This window comes from Sceloporus occidentalis, unplaced genomic scaffold, assembly GCF_023333645.1.
Source record: "Sceloporus occidentalis isolate IW3139 unplaced genomic scaffold, rSceOcc1.0.p SCAF_19, whole genome shotgun sequence".
Lineage (NCBI taxonomy): Eukaryota > Metazoa > Chordata > Lepidosauria > Squamata > Phrynosomatidae > Sceloporus > Sceloporus occidentalis.
In genome coordinates, this window is record NW_028316999.1 from 12628615 (window position 1) to 12652865 (window position 24251).

General features: G+C 37.4%; 1 protein-coding gene across 1 annotated transcript in view; it reads left to right on the plus strand.

The window, feature by feature from the left end:
• Positions 1 to 24251, plus strand: part of LOC149302446 (uncharacterized) — an 80527-nt gene that overhangs the window by 44014 nt on the left and 12262 nt on the right. Inside the window, 34 exon segments of the mRNA XM_089482539.1 lie at positions 983 to 1203; positions 1506 to 1687; positions 1793 to 1941; positions 2065 to 2257; positions 2675 to 2898; positions 3850 to 3936; positions 4258 to 4365; positions 6385 to 6449; positions 6807 to 7013; positions 7380 to 7530; positions 7939 to 8053; positions 8143 to 8241; positions 8696 to 8796; positions 9215 to 9364; positions 10268 to 10420; positions 11239 to 11405; positions 11841 to 12027; positions 13389 to 13496; positions 14967 to 15106; positions 15398 to 15529; positions 15721 to 15907; positions 16734 to 16876; positions 17169 to 17335; positions 18200 to 18289; positions 18570 to 18715; positions 18803 to 18886; positions 19177 to 19324; positions 19607 to 19703; positions 20294 to 20421; positions 21327 to 21586; positions 21736 to 21825; positions 22216 to 22328; positions 23393 to 23501; positions 24016 to 24198. Coding sequence (XP_089338665.1) covers positions 983 to 1203; positions 1506 to 1687; positions 1793 to 1941; positions 2065 to 2257; positions 2675 to 2898; positions 3850 to 3936; positions 4258 to 4365; positions 6385 to 6449; positions 6807 to 7013; positions 7380 to 7530; positions 7939 to 8053; positions 8143 to 8241; positions 8696 to 8796; positions 9215 to 9364; positions 10268 to 10420; positions 11239 to 11405; positions 11841 to 12027; positions 13389 to 13496; positions 14967 to 15106; positions 15398 to 15529; positions 15721 to 15907; positions 16734 to 16876; positions 17169 to 17335; positions 18200 to 18289; positions 18570 to 18715; positions 18803 to 18886; positions 19177 to 19324; positions 19607 to 19703; positions 20294 to 20421; positions 21327 to 21586; positions 21736 to 21825; positions 22216 to 22328; positions 23393 to 23501; positions 24016 to 24198 — 4884 coding nt within the window.

Consider the following 24251-nt stretch of genomic DNA (forward strand, 5'->3'; position numbering starts at 1 on the left):
AAATCTGTCTGTATCATTTGGATCGTAGGCTTGTTTGAGCAGGGCACTCCTTACTTTTTGTTTTTGTAAGTTCAAATTGTTATATGATGCTTTACTCATTAGGTTACTCATTATATAATAAGTAATAAGTGCACCAGTGTCTTCCCCTTAACCCCAGCAAGAGATTTTTGCATCAGAGCGCACGTAACACAAATAATCCTGAATGGAACCCAAGCGTAGGAAATGCCGACAGTCCAGCGTCCGAGGAAATAAACCCTGATGTAGCATAATTATACAATAAAGATTAGTACTTAATGTTTCAGGCAAATATTTTGCAAGAGGGTTTACATAGATAAGCACTTTGTACCTATCTAAACATCCCCCTTGATCTCTCATGTATATAAACAGTGCATAAATTAATTTGGCCAGGTCTCACTTCTAATTAAAATGACATTTAAAATATTTAGGAAAAAACTATTATGCAATGCCGATCTGCTGAAAGTAACGCAGTCATCACCTTGGAGCCAATCATTTCACATGTGTCGTTATATAAAGACTATAGTGCCATCTAGTGAACAGTAGCTATGGTGTTGTAGGATACATTGACTTGTCAAACTCCTATGAGTGTTTCAAAGGTTGGTATGAGATGGGAAAAATATATTCATTACGCTTAACTCTGTATTGAGGCTCATGTCCTGTAAAATTATTGCGTGCATTAATCATTTAAATCTGTACAAACCGTATTATTTAAACTATCCAAAATATGAGATGGCTTAATTTCATTTTGGCTGATGCTAACTAAACTTTTTTTCCACGCTAAGCTAATACTTTATTGCAATGCTAATGAAGTTTGTTCTTCTATAGATTTTCACTAGTTAGAATGTCTGACCGGGCGATTGAAACCGAGCCATTCTATTTTTTTTTACCACGGACACTATGATAAGGAGAAATAGCAAACATAACAGAGGAGACCTAACAACACATACCTGTTTTTGTTTTTTAGATTGTGGCAGATCCAAACTGCAGCCTGTTCCTCACTGTGTCTCAAAGGTCTGGGTGTCATAATCTACCAAACGATGTTCGGGCTGTCTTCAGAGCCATCTCTTTGGTTGTACCAGACCATACTGTCCTCCTCAAGGCCAGACTCACCAGCCTTGGTTTCAAGAAGCCCAACGTCCTTGCTACCAGACTTCAGCTTGTGTCAGAGCTCCTTAGGGAACAGCTGTAAGTATAGTTCGCTCACAATTACCTATATGTTTGCATTACTATGACCTTCTTTTTGGTATTGTCAGTGGTTTATCTACTTCTATCAGTGTCTTTGATGGAATATCAAGTGCTAAAGTGAAGCTGCAGAGAATCTATTTTGATATTAAATCTTCACAAATCCTGAAGGTTTCAGAGGGTACCCCTTCAGTACTGATGGATGGCATCTAAAAATACATTTGGGAATGAGTGAAAGTTTGTTTGTAATGAACTACCTTCTGTCCTGTATTGATGGATTTGTCTCTTTTTTTTTTTCTTCTAAGTCCTGAAACATATCAGCATTTTGGCTTTCAATCCATGACTGAAGTCATATGCAGAGCTTGTCAGAGACGGGAGGCAGATAAGTGCATAAATGGTCAGCAGAGTCGCTGGGATCTCGAAGGAGGAAGAATGTCTCGTTCTAGTAGCGTCACATCTTATCAACAAACTGGAGCATATGCATCAAGTCAGTCAAGTCTACTGTCTATATTTATAGCTTTCTACCTAGATTGGAAAGAAAAAACTATTGTTTAAAATGTGACATCTGTCAAATATTGCTATTTCTATTTAGGTCCATCACCCAGCTTAAAAAATAGCAATAGCTCTGGGAGAAACAAGAAGTCCACATCGTCAAACCCAGCTCTTATGGCGGCAAAGGAAAGCAATGTGCTAATCGCTGACGCATTGCAAGATATAGTAGGCCCCCGAATGAATGGCCATGTGAGTACCAGAGAGGGGCATAGCAAATGTACTGTGTAGGGGTAATAATCTAATTGTAACCATCCTTAGCAGAATTATAGCAGTACCACACCCAGTGACAAAAGTCTGAATGTATCTTCACAGAGTAATTTGGTGTTCAAGCACATTGTTGAGGATGTGTTTATGGGAATGTATGACACATCTGGCGCCCGACAGATGTCACAAAAAGAGCTGGAAAGAGCTATCGTGTTGAAAGCAGAGGAAAACAATTTATTTCCTCATTCTCCATGGCTGAGCAAAGTGAAACAGCTTTTCAACCTATCACTTGTCAACCCTGGTAAGCATATGTTCCTTTCATCATTATGGAATATCTGAAAATGTGACCTTCAAACTTTATATTACTTTTTGCCTTTTCTTATTGAGTTTTTTGTCCCAAGGGACAAGCGGTTTTGCCCCAAATTATTAATCACACAACCATAACTTGTTAGTATGGTGAAGCTGTTAAATGAATCATTCTAGTATATATCAGCAATGATGGGAATACCACAAGAGGTCATAATCAAATAATTAATAGGGGGGCACAAAAATTAACAGTGATTGCATTGTATTTGAAGGTGTAAATGGGTCTTTTAGTTTATTTTGTTGAATAAAATTGTATTATAAAATCAAAATGACAATCAAATGGGTAGCAACATACATTTTAATAGCATGTACTCGTGTGCGTGAATGTTCAACGATTTTTGTTTGCACTTAGGTATCATTGTAGCAGGACCCCCAGCATCGGGAAAAAGTTCATGCATCAGGGCACTGGTGCAAGCTCTTAATCATCTCCAAGTCTCTACGGAGGAGCCTGCGCATAAACTTGTCAAAATCAACCCTCTGAGCGTGGACAGTGACACGTTGATGTTTGGTGTTCAGAATCAGTCGCTTGTTTGGCAGGATGGGATTATCACATATATATGGAAGAAGGCCATGCGGGTAAGGATTTTAAAGAGGGGTATGTGAAGATATTCAGAGCAGTTTAGGAGATGTAACGTCAATCAATGAGAGCCATCAAGAGCTGTTCCTTTTGGACTGGGGGGCAGGTACAGCTGAGTTGTCACCCGGCCTGTTGGCCATCCTTTCCCATAACATATTCATTAGCGCACATCCACACTCGCTATAACGCATTAAAAAAGCCCATGTGCCATATCTTCAAAGAACCAGACCTTTGTTTTCTAGCACATTTATTTAACGGATAAAGCCCACATTGGGATTTGTGTAGACTAGCACTGCATTGTTTATTTATTTAGAATGCTTAATAAACCATTTGGGGTTTAGGACCATTAGTGTAATTTTGATAAACGGCTCTGTTTGCATTAATTGACAGTTCCCTCACACGGAGATTACACATAAAGGATGCTTGCTCAGTTATAAGGTTGCTGCCTAGTAATTAATGGTGCAAACACTGATAAAGAATATCGCTATGACCAGGTAGGAAGGAACAGAGAAACTTTAGCATGACCAGGCCAACAAGACTATTACAATGCTTCTCTAACTTGTACTTAAGCAAGAAAACAAACTGAATATTTTCAATTAATGGTGCTGTTCCACTTAGATAACAACGTAATCACAGACAAACAACACAGAAATGATTAAGAAGCATCTTTAGTTTCTATGGTACCAAACTTGAATTGCCTCTTTTTTTTCTCACATGGTAACATAAGGCAAACTTTTTATTTCAGCAGTACTAGGAATGATGTTCGTCATACTGTACCGTTATAAAAGAGTTTAATTCAGTAGGTGAAAAGATGACCATTTGAGAGTGGAATATATATATATATATATATATATATATATAAACATAAAGACAAAATTTTGTTTAACATAACAACTTTCATGTACTGGTTTTGATTACCTTTATGACATTGTGTTTTCCTTTTGTGTTAGAATCAAAGCAAAACATGGATCTGGTTTGATGGGCACTTGAGTTCCAGTTGGGCTGACAATTTCAACAGTGTTCTGGGACCAGAAAAGGTAAGGTCATATTTTAAATACACATTTGGTAATATGTCCAAACTCGTCTAGGACATGAAAAATTATTGATACTGCAGCAGTATAAAATAACAAAAAACAAGTGAAACACTGCATTTTTTCAATTAAAAGTCATAACTCTAAAGAAGAATATATATACGTTAGACCTAGACCTTTGAACAAAAACATCGCACAGTGAACTCACAATAAACTTCAATATGTGTGTGTATATACAACAAATTTTAGGAGTAGCAGATAATTGCTAAATACCATAGAAATGTTTAAATGTACAGAATATTCATATTGGTTATTATTTTTTTCAAGGTTCTGCAACTAAGCAACGGGGATTGTCTGAAAGTCCTGGAAAATATGAAACTGGTCTTCGAAACAACTGATTTACACCTGGCATCACCCGCTACCCTTACAAAAGCTGTAAGGAAAAAAATTGTCATGTTATATTACCAATCGTATTTTGGGTCTGCACACCCTACAGCTATAAAGGATATATATGAACAGTAGACATAGTAAGAAGATCATGATTAATGAAAGTTTAGTATCATTCAGTGTTCAAATTTCACCCCCTTTAAAATCCATGTAGCTTTGCATATTATTTGTCTGATGATCAGTTAATTTTATAGGATATGAGCTATATTTGTTGGAACATTTAATCTATTTTTATATATACATTACATATGTTTCATTATTATTATTATTATTTTTTATTGTTTTATGTAACGCCATCATATTCCATAGGGCTGTACAATGGGTAGGCATAACAAGTGGTGTATAACATAAACATTTTACTTACGGAAACAACAAGTGAGGAGGGCCCTGCTCAAATGGGCTTACAATCTAGAGGGAGTTAGGGTGTGTTACACAATAGGTAAAAGGTAAAGGTGCTGTTGTTAGGGATGGAGCAGCCACACTAGTGTAGGGTAGGAAAGGCGAGCTAAAGGAATATGAGAGAAGGAGATCATTGGATGAGCGGAGAGACCGGATAGAAGTGTATTTAGAGATGAGTGAGGAGATGTAGGGAGGAGAACCGCTGTGAAGGGCTTTGAAAGTAAGAGTCAGGATTTTGAAATAAGTCCTGAAGTGCACAGGCAGCCAGTGAAGAGACTGACGGAGGGGAGAGACATTAGTAAAGCGATGAGAGAGGAAGATAAGTCTGGCAGCAGCATTCATGGTGGATTGTAGAGGGGTGAGACGGGTAAGACGGAGTCCAGCTAAGACAGAGTTACAATAATTGAGGGGGGGTAATGAGGGCATAGACAAGAGCCTTAGTGGCATACTGTGTTAGGAAAGCGCGCAATGTTTTAAGATCGAGACGGTGGTTTTTAGAGACAGACTGAATATGGGGGTGAACGAGAGGTCAGAGTCAAGGGTGACACCAAGACAGCATGCAGGAGGAGACAGGGAGATAACTGCGCCATTAACATAAAGGGAAGCTGATGGGGGAATCTTAGCATTGGAGGGAGGGAAGATGAGAAGTTTGGTTTTGGAGAGATTGAGTTTTAGGAAACATGCAGACATCCAGGTAGAGACAGATGCAAGGCAGTTAGTGACATGATCTACAAAGACAGAAGGAGAGAGATCAGGAGAGGATAGATAGATCTGGGTGTCATCAGCATATAGGTAGTATTGAAAGCCAAAGGATGAGATTAGTTTGCCAAGTGAGGAAGTGTAAAGAGAGAACAGAAGGGGTCCTAGAACTGAGCCCTGGGGTACCCTGACTGAGAAGGGGGGGGGGTGTTACTGTAGACAGTGACACTGAAGGTATGATCAGAGAGGTAGAAAATGAACCAGGAATTGTGTCATTTAACACTTAATTTCCTCACCAACCATACAACCTAGAAGAAGACTGATATTTAAGTACATGTAAAAAAGGTCTGGCGCTAATATACTGTCTGTGTAACAGGGAATACTGTACATAGAAAGTGATGCTCTTGGCTGGGGACCTCTGTCCAAGGTGTGGCTGGAGGGAAGGAACCAACAAGAAAAGGCTGTAAGTCTTACAGTTTTTGTGTACTTTTTGGGGGCACATATTCTGGTTTTCACGCAGAACCTTTCTTTGAGAACAAAAAACTACAGTTGTGTCTTATAGAAACATAGAATTTGACAGCAGATAAGAACCATTGAATCTGCCCATTATAGAGCTACAGTTAACACAAAAGCGAGAATGAGCAGTGTTAAAAAATGTTTATATTTCTCTGTCACTGGAGGGGTTATAGTTGCAGGAAATAAAATATTTAGAGTTTACTGTTAAATTACATAGAAAGGCAGGACTACCTCAACCTAGAATGGGCAACTCTTAAATGGCCTGGCATCCAGTTGAACCCTAGCTGAATACTTTGGTAGGATAATAAAACAAAGCCTCTTTATGTTGATGCAACCAACCATTTACACTGGTTGCTAAATATGTATTGGCCTAACTGAATTTGTACATTTTAGGTTCTTTCAAAAGCCTTCTACAAAACTCTGGATCCCATCTTCAATCTTATTCTTCGTGAGACCAAGTAATGTCCTTAACCTCTTTTGTTCCCTCTATGGTGCCAGTCTAATGACCTTGTAAAATCTGTTGTCTGAATTACATGTTAATGTAGACTATGGCCCATGATGGGGACTGTGTGTATTAGGATTACTCATTTTATCCAAAATGTATAATTTGTTCAGTGTGTTCTTCTAGGTTACATGTTTCCAACTTTGTAATGTAGTGGACAGTACAAATTCTTGATTAGGGACAGAACCCCGTTAAATGTAATAGTTCCAAGCCAGTAGATTTATCAGATAGGGTATGAACTGTGCAGTGGCCTGTGGATCATGATGACACTTTCATCATTTACGTGCACTAGGTAATTGTGTCTATCCTTTAGGCCACTGGTTCCAGTAACAGAAGTTGGTCTGTTTCACACTTGCACAAACCTGTTGACCGTCATGTTGAATGACAAAGCTCAGAGCATTGGTGGACAACTTCATATCGAGAGACTTTTCATCTTCTGCCTCATCTGGTCAGTAGGAGCACTCATTGAAAACTCAGAAAGGAAGAAGTTCAGTGATCTACTGAAAGTCTATACATCTGTGTAAGTAATACACATAATGTGTTTTTTGTTGGATTATGTTAAACCCCAATCATACAAAAGATAACACAGTTCACAGTTACTATCCATGGTGAGCTTCTGAATTAAATGTAGTTTATTCTTAATTTATACTTTTTTGGAAAGACAGTCTTAATTTATTAGGCAAAGAGCAACATGCTGCTACTACTGTACTGTAATCATCACAATTATAAAAATTTGGCGGATGTTCTTAAATCCTGAGTTATGTAAAAGTCAAAAAATTAAATTAATAATCTCTAATAAAGAAAAGATTATCTATAAAACAAAACGATCTTTTAGTCATCAATTGTACATTTCTCTTAACCACTTATAACATTTTTTGGATGGTAGCTTACCAGATGACGACCAGGAGATTTCAGTCTTCGACTATTACCTGGATGAATCTGGAGAGTGGGACACTTGGCAGTCACGTTTACCAGAAATGACATACATTGGGAGCACAGACCTTATGGGAGAGGTGTTTGTTGAGACACAAGACACAGTGAGTTTGCCCTGTTTAATAGAAACAATGTCCCCAGCATTTTAAGGCCATGCAGCCACACATTAAAGGACAGAAAGTAAATATTTTGCCAGTTTCCAAGATGGCGTATATATATATATATATATATATATATATAGTATACATATAATATAAATTGATCACAGTCATAAAGGAAACTATACAGCAATTTCTAAAGATAATAAAAAAAGATGTTATGCATGACATTTGTGTAGAAGTTGCATATCGTTGGTATGCATATTCCAGTATTTACTACCTACAAATTAAACCAATTTACCATACATTATTGTGTTGTCCTATGTATTGCCGTAGATTGCCTCATGGGTTATAACTTGGAATGCACTGCATGAAAATGATTAAGTGTTTTGCTTTCCTTTGTTCATTTGTTAGATGATAGTTCGCACTTTCCTAGAATACGCTAACATCGGATCGCAGCATATCTTACTGACAGGGCCTCAAGGGTGTGGAAAGACAGCTCTAATGAACGACTTCATCTTAACACAAGGTTTGTGATGTATCTCACTGAAAGCACTATTGTTTTCCTCATTCCATGAAATGGCACTTGGATCATTGTCCTTTTTTCTGCATTTGTAGACAGAGTACGCACAATACAGAAAAGAATGGTGTTTTCTGGGTCCTCAAAAGCCAGAGAACTTCAGGAATTGTTAGAGCAAAATATAGTTCACAGACAAGGTAATAAATCATTTTCCAAGTGAAGACTGCTTGTGTTTATAATGCCACTAACTTGCTATACCAAGATGCATGTTTTATGATCCATTGGGGATCACCTATAGCAAGTATTTGTGGTATAAAATGGTAGATGCTATTGTTCCACATTTACCAGTTTTTTTCCAGAATTGCTTGTTATACATAAGTTTCATTTTGGTGATCCAGGCCATCAGCCCCAGCTGCTCTGCTCCAGACTTACCAAGCTGAGGAAGACCTCAGCTGATATCATATCCCGGTGCCCACACGTTCCTGTTCTTCCATCTTTGATCTCCCTAACCAGCCCTTAGATAGCCCTTCGGGAATCATCCCAAAATCTCACCCCCAGGCACCTGCCAGAATATGCCACTATCCATGATACATTGGTTCTGTCTTTGGATCATAAACAATATTTACTTTTAATTTAAAAACCTTTTTTTAGGTTTCATCTATGGTGCAAAAGATGGAAAAACACTCAACTTGTTCATTGATGATCTCAACCTTCCTACCCAAGATGAGAATGGGGTGCAGCGTTGTAATGAGGTAAAGCAGGTGCTTTAAATGTAACAAATATAGACTACTCAATGCTTTTGGCAGATGATTAGAATGGACGTGTACATGGCCCGTTAAGTGTTCTGATCTTCCTATATTAGATGAAAGCAAAAGATGTATGTAAGAAAAATATAACTGCAAAATTTATTTTCAATAAATCATGTTGATTTGAAGACAAAGATGTCTAAATCAAGTGTGGAGCACGGATGTTATACCACCACTTAGCACATGAACGTTTATTTTGTGCTAAAATGCCATGAATATTAATACATATTTATACGTTCAGTATTTGTTTAATGCTCCGGCTATGTTTAACCATTACTACTATGTCTTGATCTTAACTTTTACGTTATTCATCACACGAAGTGTTGACGGGTTGCTGGATATGTTTTAATATTTCCTGCTACAGCTGTTAAGAATGCTTCTGGATGATAAAGTTCTTCTGACAATGAATAAACCTTTCGATTGGCGATCACTGGAATCACTTGTAGTAAAGGCAGCAATGGCTTTTCCGTTACATACCAACAGCACAGACAGAACATTCTTGCAAAGGCTATTGGTGAGTTTAATGGGAAAAAATACTAAAGTACTAACGTACTTCAAGTTTTGGATTTATAAATACGGCCAATAGACTGAGTTCTACATAGTGATTACATGCTTATATCAATATGCTGTGTCATTAGAAACTAAACAGTCCCTCCATAATGTTTGTTTCAGTGGTTAGTAAATGTGATTATGCCCATAGTAGTTCATCTCTGACCAATTATCTCTCCAGCGCCATTTCTCCATATTCCCACTTCCACAATTAGAAGGCTCCCGACTCCAGCAAGTCATTTTCTCCATACTGGAGGTAAGTGTGAACTAAGACTAATAAAAACCATTTATGCAACTGAGATAGACATGCCATAGACAAGGGGAATACACCATATCATATTAGTAAAATGCACCCTACACAATGTCCATTTTGTGACACATTTTCTTCCAGGCGAACATGGGGGAGAAAGAGGGACTTCCATTACAAGAAGAGTTGCATCAGTCTCTGGTCAGAGCTTCGTGTCACATTTTGGAATCTATTAAAAAAGCATTGGTTCAATCTCCAACTCCGGGGCGACAACACTATGTGTTTTCACTAAGAGAAATCAGCAAAATCTTTCAGGTACTGTTATGTCAATAATCACATTGTGTCTTTTTATTGTAGGGTGATAAAATAGGAGTTGTTTCTCAACAGCTAGAGACATGTCTGTTTGTTATTACCGTTCTAAATACCTACATAGTGCCCATGAAAAGCAAACTACATAATATATACGTATTTCACCGCGGGGTTACGTGACACGTTCCTGTCTCCCCGTGCCGGTTCAAAATAGTTTAGAATAGGGCCCTTCTGATCTTGACCGGGACAGCTGCGTCCCGTGTAGTTACCCCACGGACAACACACGCTTGACTTTCTGTACTTACCTTGCAGTCACTCCAGAAGATGTCCAATGAAGATCGGGAAGACCGCACTACCGTTGTATCATATTGGCTACATGAAATGAATTGTGTTATTAAGGACAAACTGTGTCGCCGCATTGACCTGAACTGGTTTAACTCTGTAAAGGAAAACACGCTAAAAGAGGTATATATGCATTTAAGTAAAACTCTCATGTACGTCAGTCTCTAATTAGCCAGAGTAGCCTATTTCATAAGAATGGATCTTGGAAATGACTTTATCGTAGATAGTTACCTTGCATTCGAGAAAATATATTGTTCAAATATTTGAGAAGATACACCGCCGTATATCTGTCAAATACAGTATATAACTATGACTGAATGGAAACAAAGTAGATGTATTAAGGTTAGTAATCTAATTGACTGTGGTTGATTTTTATTTTCCCAAAATGTTGTGGAGTCTGGATTTTTTGGTGTTCTCAAAAGAAAGATTAGACTCCATCAATAAGCTCCACGTCTAACATGATTCTGTGATAATGAGCCTGACTCACATATTATCATAATTGGCATCACTGTAGATGCAGCTTCTTTGAAGCTTAATTAATCTTTTGAGACCCAAAATGGAAATGGAAAATAGTGTTCCACAGGTTCATTGTGTTGGTTCACTGCGATAAATTATTATTATTATTATTGTCATTATTATTTTAAGTGACACCAGGATTGTCTTTTAATATAAGTAACACTTTGTAGAATGGCTTTGCTGTCCTTAAAGGGGCTTTAACCCATCAATTAAACATAGACATTCTTCTCAGTATTTTTCAGATATCTCCACATCTTCACTCCAAAACTTTTTTATAACATTTCCTTTGGAAATGAAGTTTTCTCATCAAGCCAGCCAAGAGAACAAAGGCGTCAAGGTAATATGGGGTACCACGAGTGTCTGTATCAGTTTTTTTTTATATTGCCCTTTATAGAATTGTATTGATATTAGGATTTGTCCCCTAGGTCCAGCTGCAGTCAGTTAGTAAGCTAGATGACGTGAGAACCTACCTGCAGACCATAGTGCAACATTACAATGAGGAGCTGGGAAACCAAAAGATCCACATTGAGCTATCAGCGAATGTCGTGATGCAAATAATTCGTATCCACAGAGTATTATCCTGTGAGCATGGGTAAGTAGCTGATAGAGAGAGCCCTGGAAGACGTGTGCTCTATTTCTTCTATGTCACACCTCGCTATCCCCCCTGCTTCTTAGCTTCCACCTCTCTTCTTCCCCGGCTACTTGTTCTGTAGTTCAGCTGCTTCTTTATGTTGTACTTCTTGGCAATTCTTTGTACTTTGTGCGTCTCCCTACTCATGTTCTTCACAGCTCCATTCTTTATAAGTGATGTCATATCTCATAGATGAGACCAGTTAAGTGTTTACAAACTGCTTACGTAGATGGCCAAATGACTACCAATGGTCACACCGACATTTTCAATAAGTTGACCACTACCATTGAAATAAATGTAAAGATGGTAATAGTATTTTATTTTTAAAGCCCTCTTTTAAACAATACTGATCCTACAGTGACTGTATTATAATAGTTATATTTTGTTTCATTGCAGGGGTAACGTTCTCTTGGTGGGATCAGTAGGCTCTCGGCTACCAACCCTAATGAAGCTTGCGCTCTATGTTGCCAACATACCTCTCCATGCTTTGGACACAACTGGACAAAGTCATTTCATCAACAGTTTAAAATTAGCCATCCAGATGTCGGCAGTAGAAGGAAAGCCGGCTGCCATTTTGTTAACTGTACGTTAAGACCTTTTTAAACCCTTTTGCATTCAGTTTTGTGATAATAACTTTTATTGGGGCTTGACTATGAAAATCATACTTGGTGTTGCGTGAAAAGACCATAGAATGGAAAATAACTGTCATACAGATTGGAGACATTAGCCAGTACCGTTGCACAATGACTTAATTGCAATTTCCCTTAATTAGTGTAATTAAACCCTTATTGCAGTCATTCCAAGTCTCTCTTTGAACTAAACAATTCCCTAATTTCTTTGTACAAACCGTAGAATCAGTTACCATAGTATTAATAAGACCCTGCTATGTGCAATCACAAGATAATTACCTTAACGACAAAAGTCCCAGCTATTAGCTTATTAGTCTTAAATATGGTATACGTTGATAACTGAGGAAACAAAAAAGCCTTGTTTGTAATTTGTGCCGGTTTATTTAAAGATAGCTTAACCAGAGGAAAAAACGCAGTGCTAATTAATTATGGACCGGATTCAGATCAAGTCAACGTCAGTAAGGATTTTCACAATGTATTTGTGCCTTTGGTTATACTCCATATGTATACTGTATATACAGTGGCTGGATTCTATATATTCAGTGGATTATTTATTATACTCTATAGCAGTGTAAAGGGCATGTGTTTTGTGCACCAATGATTAACAAATGTAAACAAAAACCTGAAAGAGCAGTTGGAGACTTTATAGATATATGTCTACTAATTACTAGGGGGAGGCATGTCATAGCTAAACAGTAATTTAAATGGTAATTTGGGACAATTCGGTAAGTAGCTGGACAATACCTCAAACAATACAGACTAATGGAATTCAATAAATCTTAGGATTTGCCTTAAGTTACTTTATAGATTGAATAAGTAAAATGTGATTCAAAAAGCACATGATGGACCATTTTTTCATTTTTTTTTTTGCTCTCACTATTTATATCTGAGCACATATTTTAATGTCATTCATATTCAATAATACATCCCCATAAAGAGCTCTTTGGAAACCTATATCTGACAAGTTATTTGGCCAGTTATTGTGAATAGTAATGCACCTACTGTATTTAATGGGGCTTGCATTCCCTAGATGTTCCAGTAGATGGTGCTACAGGCTTGCTTTGTACACATGCTTGTTATCAGATGTATATAGATATATAGATATATGTATATGTGTGTATATAGAATCTTGTGTTTAAATATGCTGACACTTATATAATAATGGTTATTAACTGATTTTTTTTATATAAATGTGTATAGCTAGGTGCTAAATTGTAATTACTGTAAAATAGCAATTCCTGTTTTGTTAAATGTTGCAATATTTATTCAGTTATCTGAAAACAGAAAATAACTGTATTTTGTTTCTATACCCCAGCCGGAAGAAGTGGTCTCTGACAGTTATCTGGATGCCATTAATAGTTTACTCATATGTGGAGAGTATACAACACTGTTTACCACTGAGGAAATGAATGATTTACTCCAGGTGTGTCCATGTTATATGGAAATATTACTTTACATTAACAACAATTATAATTTGCAGCTTAAGGAATTTATTCATTTTAACAATGTTTGAGGCAGGTGTACAAAGCTTACATATGTAATGGGGTTGTAAAGAGACATTCCTGCCATTGTGTGCATTTTAATACATATAACAGCTGCATGGTCCCCTTTAATTTTGTGTGATCCGTTTTGCAAATGCATGGGAGAGTCTGCAGAATCCCCCCCAAATGCATTTGCTCCATTACCTATAACCCAGCTAAATGCATTCCCCTGCACGCCATGTACCCATCTCCAGTCAGCAACAGCTCTGCTGAACAATACGTTGAGGGGTCTGTTTAGACCCCAGGGTGCATGTGTAAAGTCTTCCCATTGATTTCAATGGGGACACTTTCATGCCACTGATTGGCTGCTTGAACCAGTCAACCAGTCAACCAGTGCCAGTAAAGTGCTCCCATTGGTTTTAATTAGAGTACTTCTCTACCACTTATTGACAGCGCCAAGCATCCAATCAGGATCACGGAGGAAGAAGGCCGTTTTGCAGCATGGCATATCAGAAAAATGCTTTGTTTTTATTGATTTGGATGGATGCATTTTTAAAGTACCCGCATATTTAAAGTTCTCACACATTCTCCTATAGAAGGGGTGTCAGGGACATTAAGGACCTTTAAATTCTCTGCCGGTAGAAATGAAAAGATTAAATAAGCGTTGTTTTCATCTATCATCATACTAGTTATAGAATTGGTAATTTATAAAATAAAATACATTTATATGACAAGAATATTCTTGTCAGCACAGCTATGCTGTTTCTGTACAGACTATTATCAGAAATCATTGTGGAGATGGACCAAGGCAAATCCATACAACAAAACATCTTAGACAAGATGTTTTTCAAGTTTTTTTTTTTTCCTGAACTGGGATCTAACAAAATAACCTAAAATAAGAGTAGGAGAAAACCATTTTATTCATGTATCACATTTCTTCATTTTAATGCTTAATTGCATTATAAGATAGAAACAGGCTTTCTTGAGTATTGATTCCAGAAAAATGTCCCAACCTAAATGGATCTAATGATGGGGTAACGCAATTCTGATAGTATCTAGGCTTTATTACAATCATTGCAGATTTTACAGCCTATGTGTTATATAAAACCATACCTTTACAATGTGTTCCCAGAAGGGCCTGACTGGTCTCTTGCCCGGTGGGGTGTTGGCCGACAGAGCCCCATAACGTGCAGCCGCGCATATCCAGCCAGAGTCCTCATTTATATTATTAGGCAGCCACTGGCAAGGGCCACATTGTCATTCCCAAAAACCAACAACCAACACATACTGTGTGTTCCTATACCATATACCTGTGATTAAACTTTGTTTTATATATAGATATATATATATATATATTTAGTAGCTATTTTTGCAAAATTGTTAAATAAGTAAGACTTGCAATGTTTCTATAGGTTCTGGGGCCTGTTGTCCGGAGGAAACATCCACACCTTGGATATGACCCAGCCAGGTACCTTGTTTCTCAAGTGAAGTCTCTCCTGAGGATAATGGTGTGCCTTCCTCCTAATCACATACTTTTGGAGACGGCAGCAAAGTAAGTCCACCATTAAAGATGGAGAATTTCAGCACCTTGAGTCCACTCCTGTTTTCAAGTTGAATGCATATTGGGGTCCATTTTCCACGTTGCTTCAGAGAGAGAAAACTGGATCATTTTCTTAACAAGACAGAACCCCATTCTTAGTTGGTACCTTAAAGTGATTGTTAATATGTTCATACTCAACAATACTGTTTCTATAGACCGTTGAAACTCCACCATTATGAAGACATTTGTTTCCCATGCTTCTTCTGTTTGTATAACTCATTCAGGTTTCTTGTTTAATTCCAGGAAATACCCAGGATTTTTAAATGGTTGCCAAATAATCTGGATTGACAGCTGGTCAGAAGATGTTATTAATGAAGAAGCAAAATACTACATAACACAGCACCAAATTATGGAGACGTTCACAGAGGAAATTCGGTAAAAACTTGCAGTCCTCTGAATTCTAGCTAGCAAACACTACTCAATAAGCAACTCTGTCCTTCCAAAATTATAATTCTCATCATGCTAACCCACCCAATGACTATTCCTGCCTCCAAATGTTGCTTACTCTTTATTGGGATTTGTCAAATAAAAACATACACATTTTAAATCCTTATTTTCTATTGCAGAGAAAAAGTTGCCTTGGCCATTTCTTTGATCCATAGTTTTATGCTTAAAGAAAGCAACCAGGTTCCATGGGCTGAGGGATACACATCCAACCAATCTGGAGACACTGAAAAGGAGATTGATGGGGCGGAAGATATAATGGGAGACATAATCACCAATGAGTTTCCTTATTGCAGAGAAATTATTCAGGTACAGATTCACATTGCCATTTTTCAACAGTGGTATCAGGAGAGTTTACTATGAATTTTAAAGTATTCCTCATGAGAGCTCAAATATAATGAATGGCTATAAATAAAAAAATGCATCCCATGGCCTCTGTATGCCTTGGTATGCTGAAGTAGACATTGTTTTGGACAATGCTATGCTTCCAACTTTGTGGGAACATTGCGGGGAAGGCCCTTTTCTATTCCAGCATGAACGTATCCCGGTTTACAAAGCAAGGTCCATGAAGATATAGTTGGATGAGTTCGGCGTGCAAGAACTTGACCGTGCTACATAGAGCCCGGACCTCAACCTCATCCAACATGTTTGGGAGACGTTTCGGAGGTTGCGAGCCAGACCTTCTCATCCAACATCAGAGCCTGACCTTACAAATGCTCTACTGAATGAATGGTCAAAAAGTCCCACAGAAACTCTCCAAAAGTTTTCCCAGAAGAGTGGAAGCTGTTATAGCTGCAAAGCGGGGACCAGCTACGTATTAATGTCTATGTATTTAGAATGCAATGTCATAAAAGTCCCTGTTGGTGTAATGGTCTGGTATCCTAATACTTTTGTCCATATAGTGTACATTTCTAATATGCCACCATGTTACAGTCTATGAAAGCTGACTTAGTATTAAGCATAAAGATTTAAAATGAACCATCGCGATTCAACCCTAATTGATGTGTATAGTGAGCATTTGTGTATTGCAATGTGTTTAACTTGCCTTACATGATGGCACTGGCCTCTCCACTAGTGTTTCCACCTTTGAATCTCATACGCAAACTAATATAAAGATTTCATTTTATCATCCCAGGAGAGGATTAAGCTCCAGGAAACAACAGCAAAGCGTGATTATGTTTTCATTGGACCAAGCACATTGGAGATATTTTTGGATAACTTTAAATATATCTTTACAAGGAAAAGAGAAGAGCAGGATAAAGCCATTGACCAAATACAGTAAGTGTATTTTCCTTTTTACGTAGTGTGCTGTAGTGTTCCCAAATACTATTTATCTTTTTTTATTCTATATTAGAGCTATTTGTCAAGGTTAGTGACAAAAATATGCATCTAGTCTAACCCAAGTATACTCCTGAACACCTTCCTCTCTCTGTGCAAATTTCTAGAGTTTTCTTCCATAATTAGTCTGATAAATGCGACTAAGAGCATATACAATTATATTTGACTATATTACTAGATTATATTATAGGCATCCACAATTTGAGTAAATCATTTTGTTTCATTTTTGAAGGTGCGCCATTGAAACACTTGCTAGAACCAGAAGCGATGCCAGAGAAACCGAAGAAAAGATTACGGTACTCGAGAAAGACTACAGCAAAGCACAAGATAAAGCAGCAGATGTACTAAATAAACTTATCAGCAAGACTTCAATCTTGGAAAGGCTTAAAGCAGAGTTAGGTGAGAGATATAATATGAATAGTAGAATACAGTATGGTGCATCATTGTAACCTGTGAAAGTTTGGCTATATTTAATTATGTTAATTTATGGTAATTTCTTAAATTCTTCAATGTGCCACCCCTGCCCTAAAACTAAGCTTCAGACTTATGGATAGAGATGAGCCAAAAGATCATGGCTGACTCTTTCTCAACAACAAATGTTTTCATGGGAATATCCAGTGACACCTTTATTTCTTCTTTCTTCTTAGCATGCATTTTAAGTATCAATAATTCTCCTTGTACGAGTATAATCTGCCATCATCGGCCCTTACTTTTTTCCTCATAAGAAGTTAAATTGTGTTTCATGCCTGGTGGTACAGTGCGATCGAGTATTGATTCCTTCTTCACATACAGTGCGCCTAATGCCTGACCCACCTATGATGTCATATGTCAGCAATTGGCTACATCAGTGTGGTCACAGCTGCACAGACCGCTCTCTTGTCTTGCAGACTTTCCTAAGCAAATTTGGTAAAGAGAATGCCTTTATTGGTATTTTATTGATTTTTTTTCCCAGAGGGTCTCCCTAAAAGTAAAAATGGTAATCCAGACATGGATACCCTTAATCATTATGATTACATTGATACCAACTCCACCTCCCTGACAAAGCCATGGAAAGCCACAAAGTTTTTAATCATACTGTGCTCCTGTCTAGATCTCAACCGACCGCAATTAAGCTTTGTCATTCCCGGTCGACATTTTGAAAAGATGGCACTAATTTTCTGCTCTACATATGTATGCTTGCTGTGATGAAACAATACAGAGTTCCCTGTCTCTTTCCTTAAATGTAACATAATAATATATCATAATCCTTTCATTTCAATATAGGTGTGGGAGACAAGACTCTTCAGATTTTCCTCTCCCAAAATGAAAATGAATTTGACTGTCTTGAAGAGAATGATGAGTTACTTAAAGATGGTAAGATTCCTGATCCCTACTCATTTTTCTGAGCTGAATAAACTGCACATAATTAACTTTTGCTGTTAAATAAAAAAAATAATTATAAAGCATCTAGCAGTATAGATGAGTTCTGCGCATGTAGAACAATCTGTATTTAGATAACTTCTAGGTAATAAAAGTCTTCAAAGCCATGGAAGGATTTATTATTTGTATGAAAATATATGTTATATTGTATGTGTGATATTAGTAATATTTCATGCGCATCTACTAGGTACTTATTTTGTGGCTTGTTTCACAGACGGCTCAGATGAATATGATGATGCCTTTAACCGCATGAAGGAAGCCAGTAAAACATCCTATCTACATCAAATCTCACTGGTGATCGACACAGCTACTAGTGAACTGGAAGATGTAAGAAGCAACCTACAGAATGCAAAGAGCCAGGTAGTATTTTGGTTTCTCTTTATGCAGCAAGGAGACTTAATGTCATGCGTGTCTATTAGGCGTTTACTACCTTGATTTTATTTGTAGGTAATGCACTGGTGCAGCAAAGTGGACAAATCATGCATTGAGAGGCTTGCTCGGTGCCAAAACCCACCATACCTTGTTGCACAGGTGAGATCAATGTAAAATGTAAATGTAAAAAAAATGTATTTCCCTATTCTTAAAAAATGAATGCATATATCGCAAACTTCCAATCATCTGGAAAATGGCAAATGTTAACCGAGGAAAAAGTGCTACAGAAATAAACTCGTGGGGTAGAGCTTTAGCTCTTAGTTAATCGAGACATATGTGTCTGCCATCTAAATAGAACATGGAATAAATAGCAAAATTAAAAAAAAAATATATAAAACTGTTAGAATTAGAGTGGACAAAAGTTTAACGTCTTAACTATCTCTATTTAGATTCTAGAGATGGCGTTGGTCATGGTTGGCTGTCTCACGAGAGCTGAAAACACAAACGGCCTTCCCAAATCTCCAGTACAAATATACGAAAGCTCTGAAAGTAGAGGTAGCAACAGATTTCAAGCAAAACAATCTACAGCAAAACGAGGTAAAATCCATATGTATTTTTTCTATAGCTCTATGCACGTCGGCTTTTGCTAATATTTTCAGTAAATCATTTTTTTAAATCGCATAGCTGTTCTGTTTATTTGTATTTAATACGTGATTGTCTTAATTATAATTTTTGAAATATATAAATTGAAATAATCTGAATAGCATTAGCCAGCCTTTCACGTGTTGTCCTAAATATCACGCATTTAGTGTACGTCTTTATGGTGAAATATACTGATGCTTTGAAATGTAATACTGCTAATTATACTATGATTGGCAGGTCTGCGGGATCCAACGGATAAGGTGGATAGAGCCAGATGGAAGAATCTGCAGTACCAAGTGGGGGAGAGCAGCAAGTTTGTTGAAATGATTAATCAGTATGTATAAATATAGCTATTAAGCAGTATTCAGAATTTTAAGGTTTTAAACGTAAACCAAATATTACGATAAATTCACAAAGCATTTAAAAGCAGAGCTATTAACTGTACGCATCCTTAAAGTATTGGTTTTGAAAAATAGTTTTTAATCTCGTGTTTTTGAATACATAAGTTATCTGTATTTTTATTCTTTACACCAGCAGTAAAGCACAGGCTGTATGGGCTCAAAGGTTATTATCTGCTGTCAAATTCTATGTTTCTGTTAGCGAATCAAAACTGATTGAACAAGAAAATGATAATTCAGCACCGAGAGGCAGAATAATCACATATATTGGTAGCTGTAACTTCAATGGCAATTACTATAAGCCCTAACACTGGCTGTGCTGTCTCTTTGAAAAGCTTTGCTTTTTTACTATACACATGTAATAAAAAATGGTGAATATTCTTATGCGTTATGTTCATTCTATGCATAATTTCTTATTAGCGCATGTATTTTAAGAATGTTCCCCTCTGTCTTGAAGTCGGTTCCTTTGACACATTTAGCCCAAACATTCAGACATCCTTTCTTATGTTTGTTTGTTTTAACACAGGATCGCTAAACTTGAAGATGGGCTTCCGGATCAGACTCTAAAAGAAATAGAGACATACCTTGGAAAGGCTAAGGAAGGTTCCTATGGAGTAACTGGGGAAGGATCCTTGCTTGAAAATGCTGCTCCTTGTACGTAAAATTGATATATATGTATCAATGACACCAAAAAAAAAAGTGCCACCGTGAGCCTTTCACTTGGAATATTTTTTATTTTACAGTTCAGTATACTTAGCAAACATACACTTTATAGATGTATTAATGGCACCAATAAATACTGTATATCCAAACTACTTGCCACAAGATTTGCATTGTTATTCCATCCTGCTTCATTGTTCCTTCGCTTTGGAAACACTTTAGAAGGGGAGAGGGGGGCAGAGGTAAGTACACCGCAAGCCAATGATTAGTTATGCAGGTATTGTTCCACATAGTACCCCAGACAAGAAGCTCCTTTGTTGCCCCATATGCCTTATCCTTATAACTTAACTAGGGACTGTCACCGTCACAACTTTTAGCATCACTACATTAATTTATCTAAACTACTTGCAGCTGCCACATTTTGTTTTTCAGAGTAATTATTTTGATGATATTTATTTTAATTGTTGACCTCATGGAAGAAGAGATCTGTGATTAAGGGTGACAGAACTAAGACTATGTGGTCCTGAAGTTCTGTCCCTTCTCCTGACCTTTTTTTTCCCCTTAATAGGGGAGAGAACTGTTCTCATGGAGATCTTGAGAACAGCACTGTGCCATAATACATATACATTGCTTTTTAAATTTGTAAATATATACATTACATTACATTTATTTATAAAGCGCCGGCCGATTCCGCAGCACTGTTACATTCATTAGAACAATTTATAAACAAACACAATAACACATACAATAACAAACTGGTGCAAAGGAGAAGAGGGCCCTGCTCTTGCGAGCTTACAATCTAGCCGACAATTGTTCCAAATAAAAGAGTTGGAGGCCACAGTTCACCATTTTTTTTCCCAATAAGGACCTTTGATTAAATATTAAGACTTGTTTTTCAGATGCCACACCCCAATCCATCACACCAGCTAAAAAATATTCCCACACTGATAACAGTAAAACCAAAGATACAAAGAAAGGGGAGATCACGATTGCAGCTGCCAGATACAGCTCAGAAGATGCAGCTACCTTAGTGGCTTTTGTTGTTGCTGTTGTGGAGTACACTCGTCTCTGCGGTCCGTTAAAGGAATGTCTGAAGAAGCTCTCAGATCTGGAAAAAGAGAAGGAGGATCTTGTCTTAAAGGAGACGCAGTCTTCAATGGTGAGCTAGTTCAGTACCTACAAACGGTAGACACTGTAACTCCGATTTTCTGTGTCACCTCTGGTTTTAAAGGGGATGTATCATTTGAAATAATATGCTGTGTACATTCTCACCAATCTCAACCATCTTTGCTATGCTCCCGTGTTTAGGGAGATGACAGTACTGAGGAAGAACCTATGTGTTATCATCAATCTATGAGCACCCTTAATGAAGATGACATTCTTGCTCTTCAGGCGGAGGTAACTTCTACTTGAATCACTATAGGTGTTTTAATTTGGTGGGTGATCCCTTACTGTGGACCATTTTTCCTTCTTATTACCACATGTGTTATATGAGATTGATCACACAAGTATTGGCTGCTGAACAAAACAAAAAAGCCAGAACAGAAAGGTAGACAACTCTGATAGATGGATTTCTGAAGTTTACTCAATCACGAAAACCTAGCAGTCCCCTTGGAGCTTGTCCCCTACCCTAGGCATTGAAACTTTAGATCCTAATAGATTGTACTAAATACCCTGTGACATCTGTACTAGTTCCATCTCTCTTAAGTAATAAGAAATCATTTGCTAGGTCTGGCTACTGAAATTATGTGCTAGCGATGTTAATGAAGCCTTCCCTACTTGTCACAGGTGGCGCAGCTCCACGAAGAATATGACAGTGCTGTAAATATGAAGTACCAGCTGCAGGAGGAGCTCCATTCACACCAGGAGAGCCTTCAGGCAGCGCTGGACATGCTGGAACGGTATTGTGTACAGTTCTGGAGACCACACCTCCGAGGGCTACTAAAATAGTAAATGGTTTACAGAATAAAAATGATCAGCAAGACTAAAAGCTCTCAATATGTATAGCTTGTAGAAAACAATGTGATATAAACATTTGAATTTAACAAAGTGCAGAAGGGAATGGAAGAAGAATGTTAGAACAAGTGGCCATCATCTAAAAATTGAGTGTCAGAGGCTTATAAGTAATGTAAGAAAGTTTTACTTTACTGATGGCGTGGTAGTAGAACCTCAAGAAGATGGGGTAGAGGCTAAAAAACTATGTACTTTTTCAGTGTGTGGACCACTGCATCTTTCTTATCTCTTTTCATATGCATTGTATCTTAACAGCAACCAAAACAGAAGGGCATATACATGATGCTAATGCATCAACATATACTGTGTGATTGAGGGTAAACTTTTCTTGCCAATATGAAAAGAGACAAAGTTCACCTCCCAATGGAAGCTCTGAAGGGAATCTTAAAATAATGTGATTAATATATTTTTAATTCTTTTAAGATTGAAAATAAAAGAAGAGGAATGGAAAGAAACCCTGGAGCAGAGTAACATTTTGGATCTTCTCACAAATTGTGTCCTGGCAGCTGCATTCCTCACCTACTGCTCCTCTCTTACTTCTGATGGAAGGTGCGCTGTTTTGTAAAAATAAAGCCAGCTATTTGCGTAAATGTTGTTGGACTTTTTAACAAATAGAAAAAAAGAGACCCAGGACCAGTGAGAGGCAAAGTAAGGGTGAACAGACTAGATGATGCATTGCATATCTTGTGAATGACCCTCCATCTGCCAGGAAAATCTAAAAGGGTACAGAATGTGCGATTAGTTATGAAGAAACCAAAAAGAAGAGTTCTATACCTATTTGCCACGGAGGGTAGTCACTGATACATTTCAAAAAATGGGTTGAAAAAAATAAATTTTATATATATATATATATTTCATTGTTACATTTATTGTTAAAATATATCTTATATTACTGGTGATGGTGTGTGTGGTTAAATGCAGCACAAATTTAGTTTTTCTTTCTTCCTTACAGGAACCGAGTGACAAGATTGCTTTTCAAAGTTTGTGAAAGGTGCGGGCTTCCTAATCCTCAGAAAATAATCCTGAAGCATCTTCCCCTTATGCAATTTCTACACACTCCGGTACAGTATCTAATCTTTCTGAGATATATGCAACAAGGTTAATGTAATTAACTAGTTGGGTCTCTGTTTTGTCCAGAAGTGGAGGTGGGGTATTCATCATAAACATTTCCATAGTACTATACAGAAGAGCGTTTCAAATAAAGTGCATTAGTGGCTTGAAACACCATTAGATCATTGAAAAGACCCTTTTTTAGGAAAAGACCACCCTGTCCGGTATATGACTTCTGCCAACATAAGCACTTCAGTCCTGTGATTTCTTAGCCAGGTATCTTGGTCACCCCCACCAAGGATCAGGTACGCAAGAGATTTGGAAATATCACCTGTGTTCGGCTATTCTGAACAGGCATCCCATTTGTTTTACAAAGAAAGTTAATATTTCAACATGGAGACTACTATATTTTACATTAAACAGTATTTATTTCAATGTATTTCTCTACTTATATCGCAATGTTAATTACTTTTCGTTAGTTAACAGTAGATGTTATTTTCATTGGTTTGCCTTTTTTTGTTTCAGGTAGAAATTAAGATGTTGGAAAAGAAAGGCCTTCCTGTAAACCCACTTGCTTTGGATAATTCCTGCATTTTAACTAATACACAGGCGAACAGAGCCTGGACTTTAATCAGTGACCCCACCGGCCAATCTATTGACTGGATTAAAGGCCACCTTCCAGAGGAGACTGTGGAAGTCATGTACCAGGTAACAAGACAATCATGCTTATGTGCTCGAAGTCATTTTAAAAGGGCTGAGTT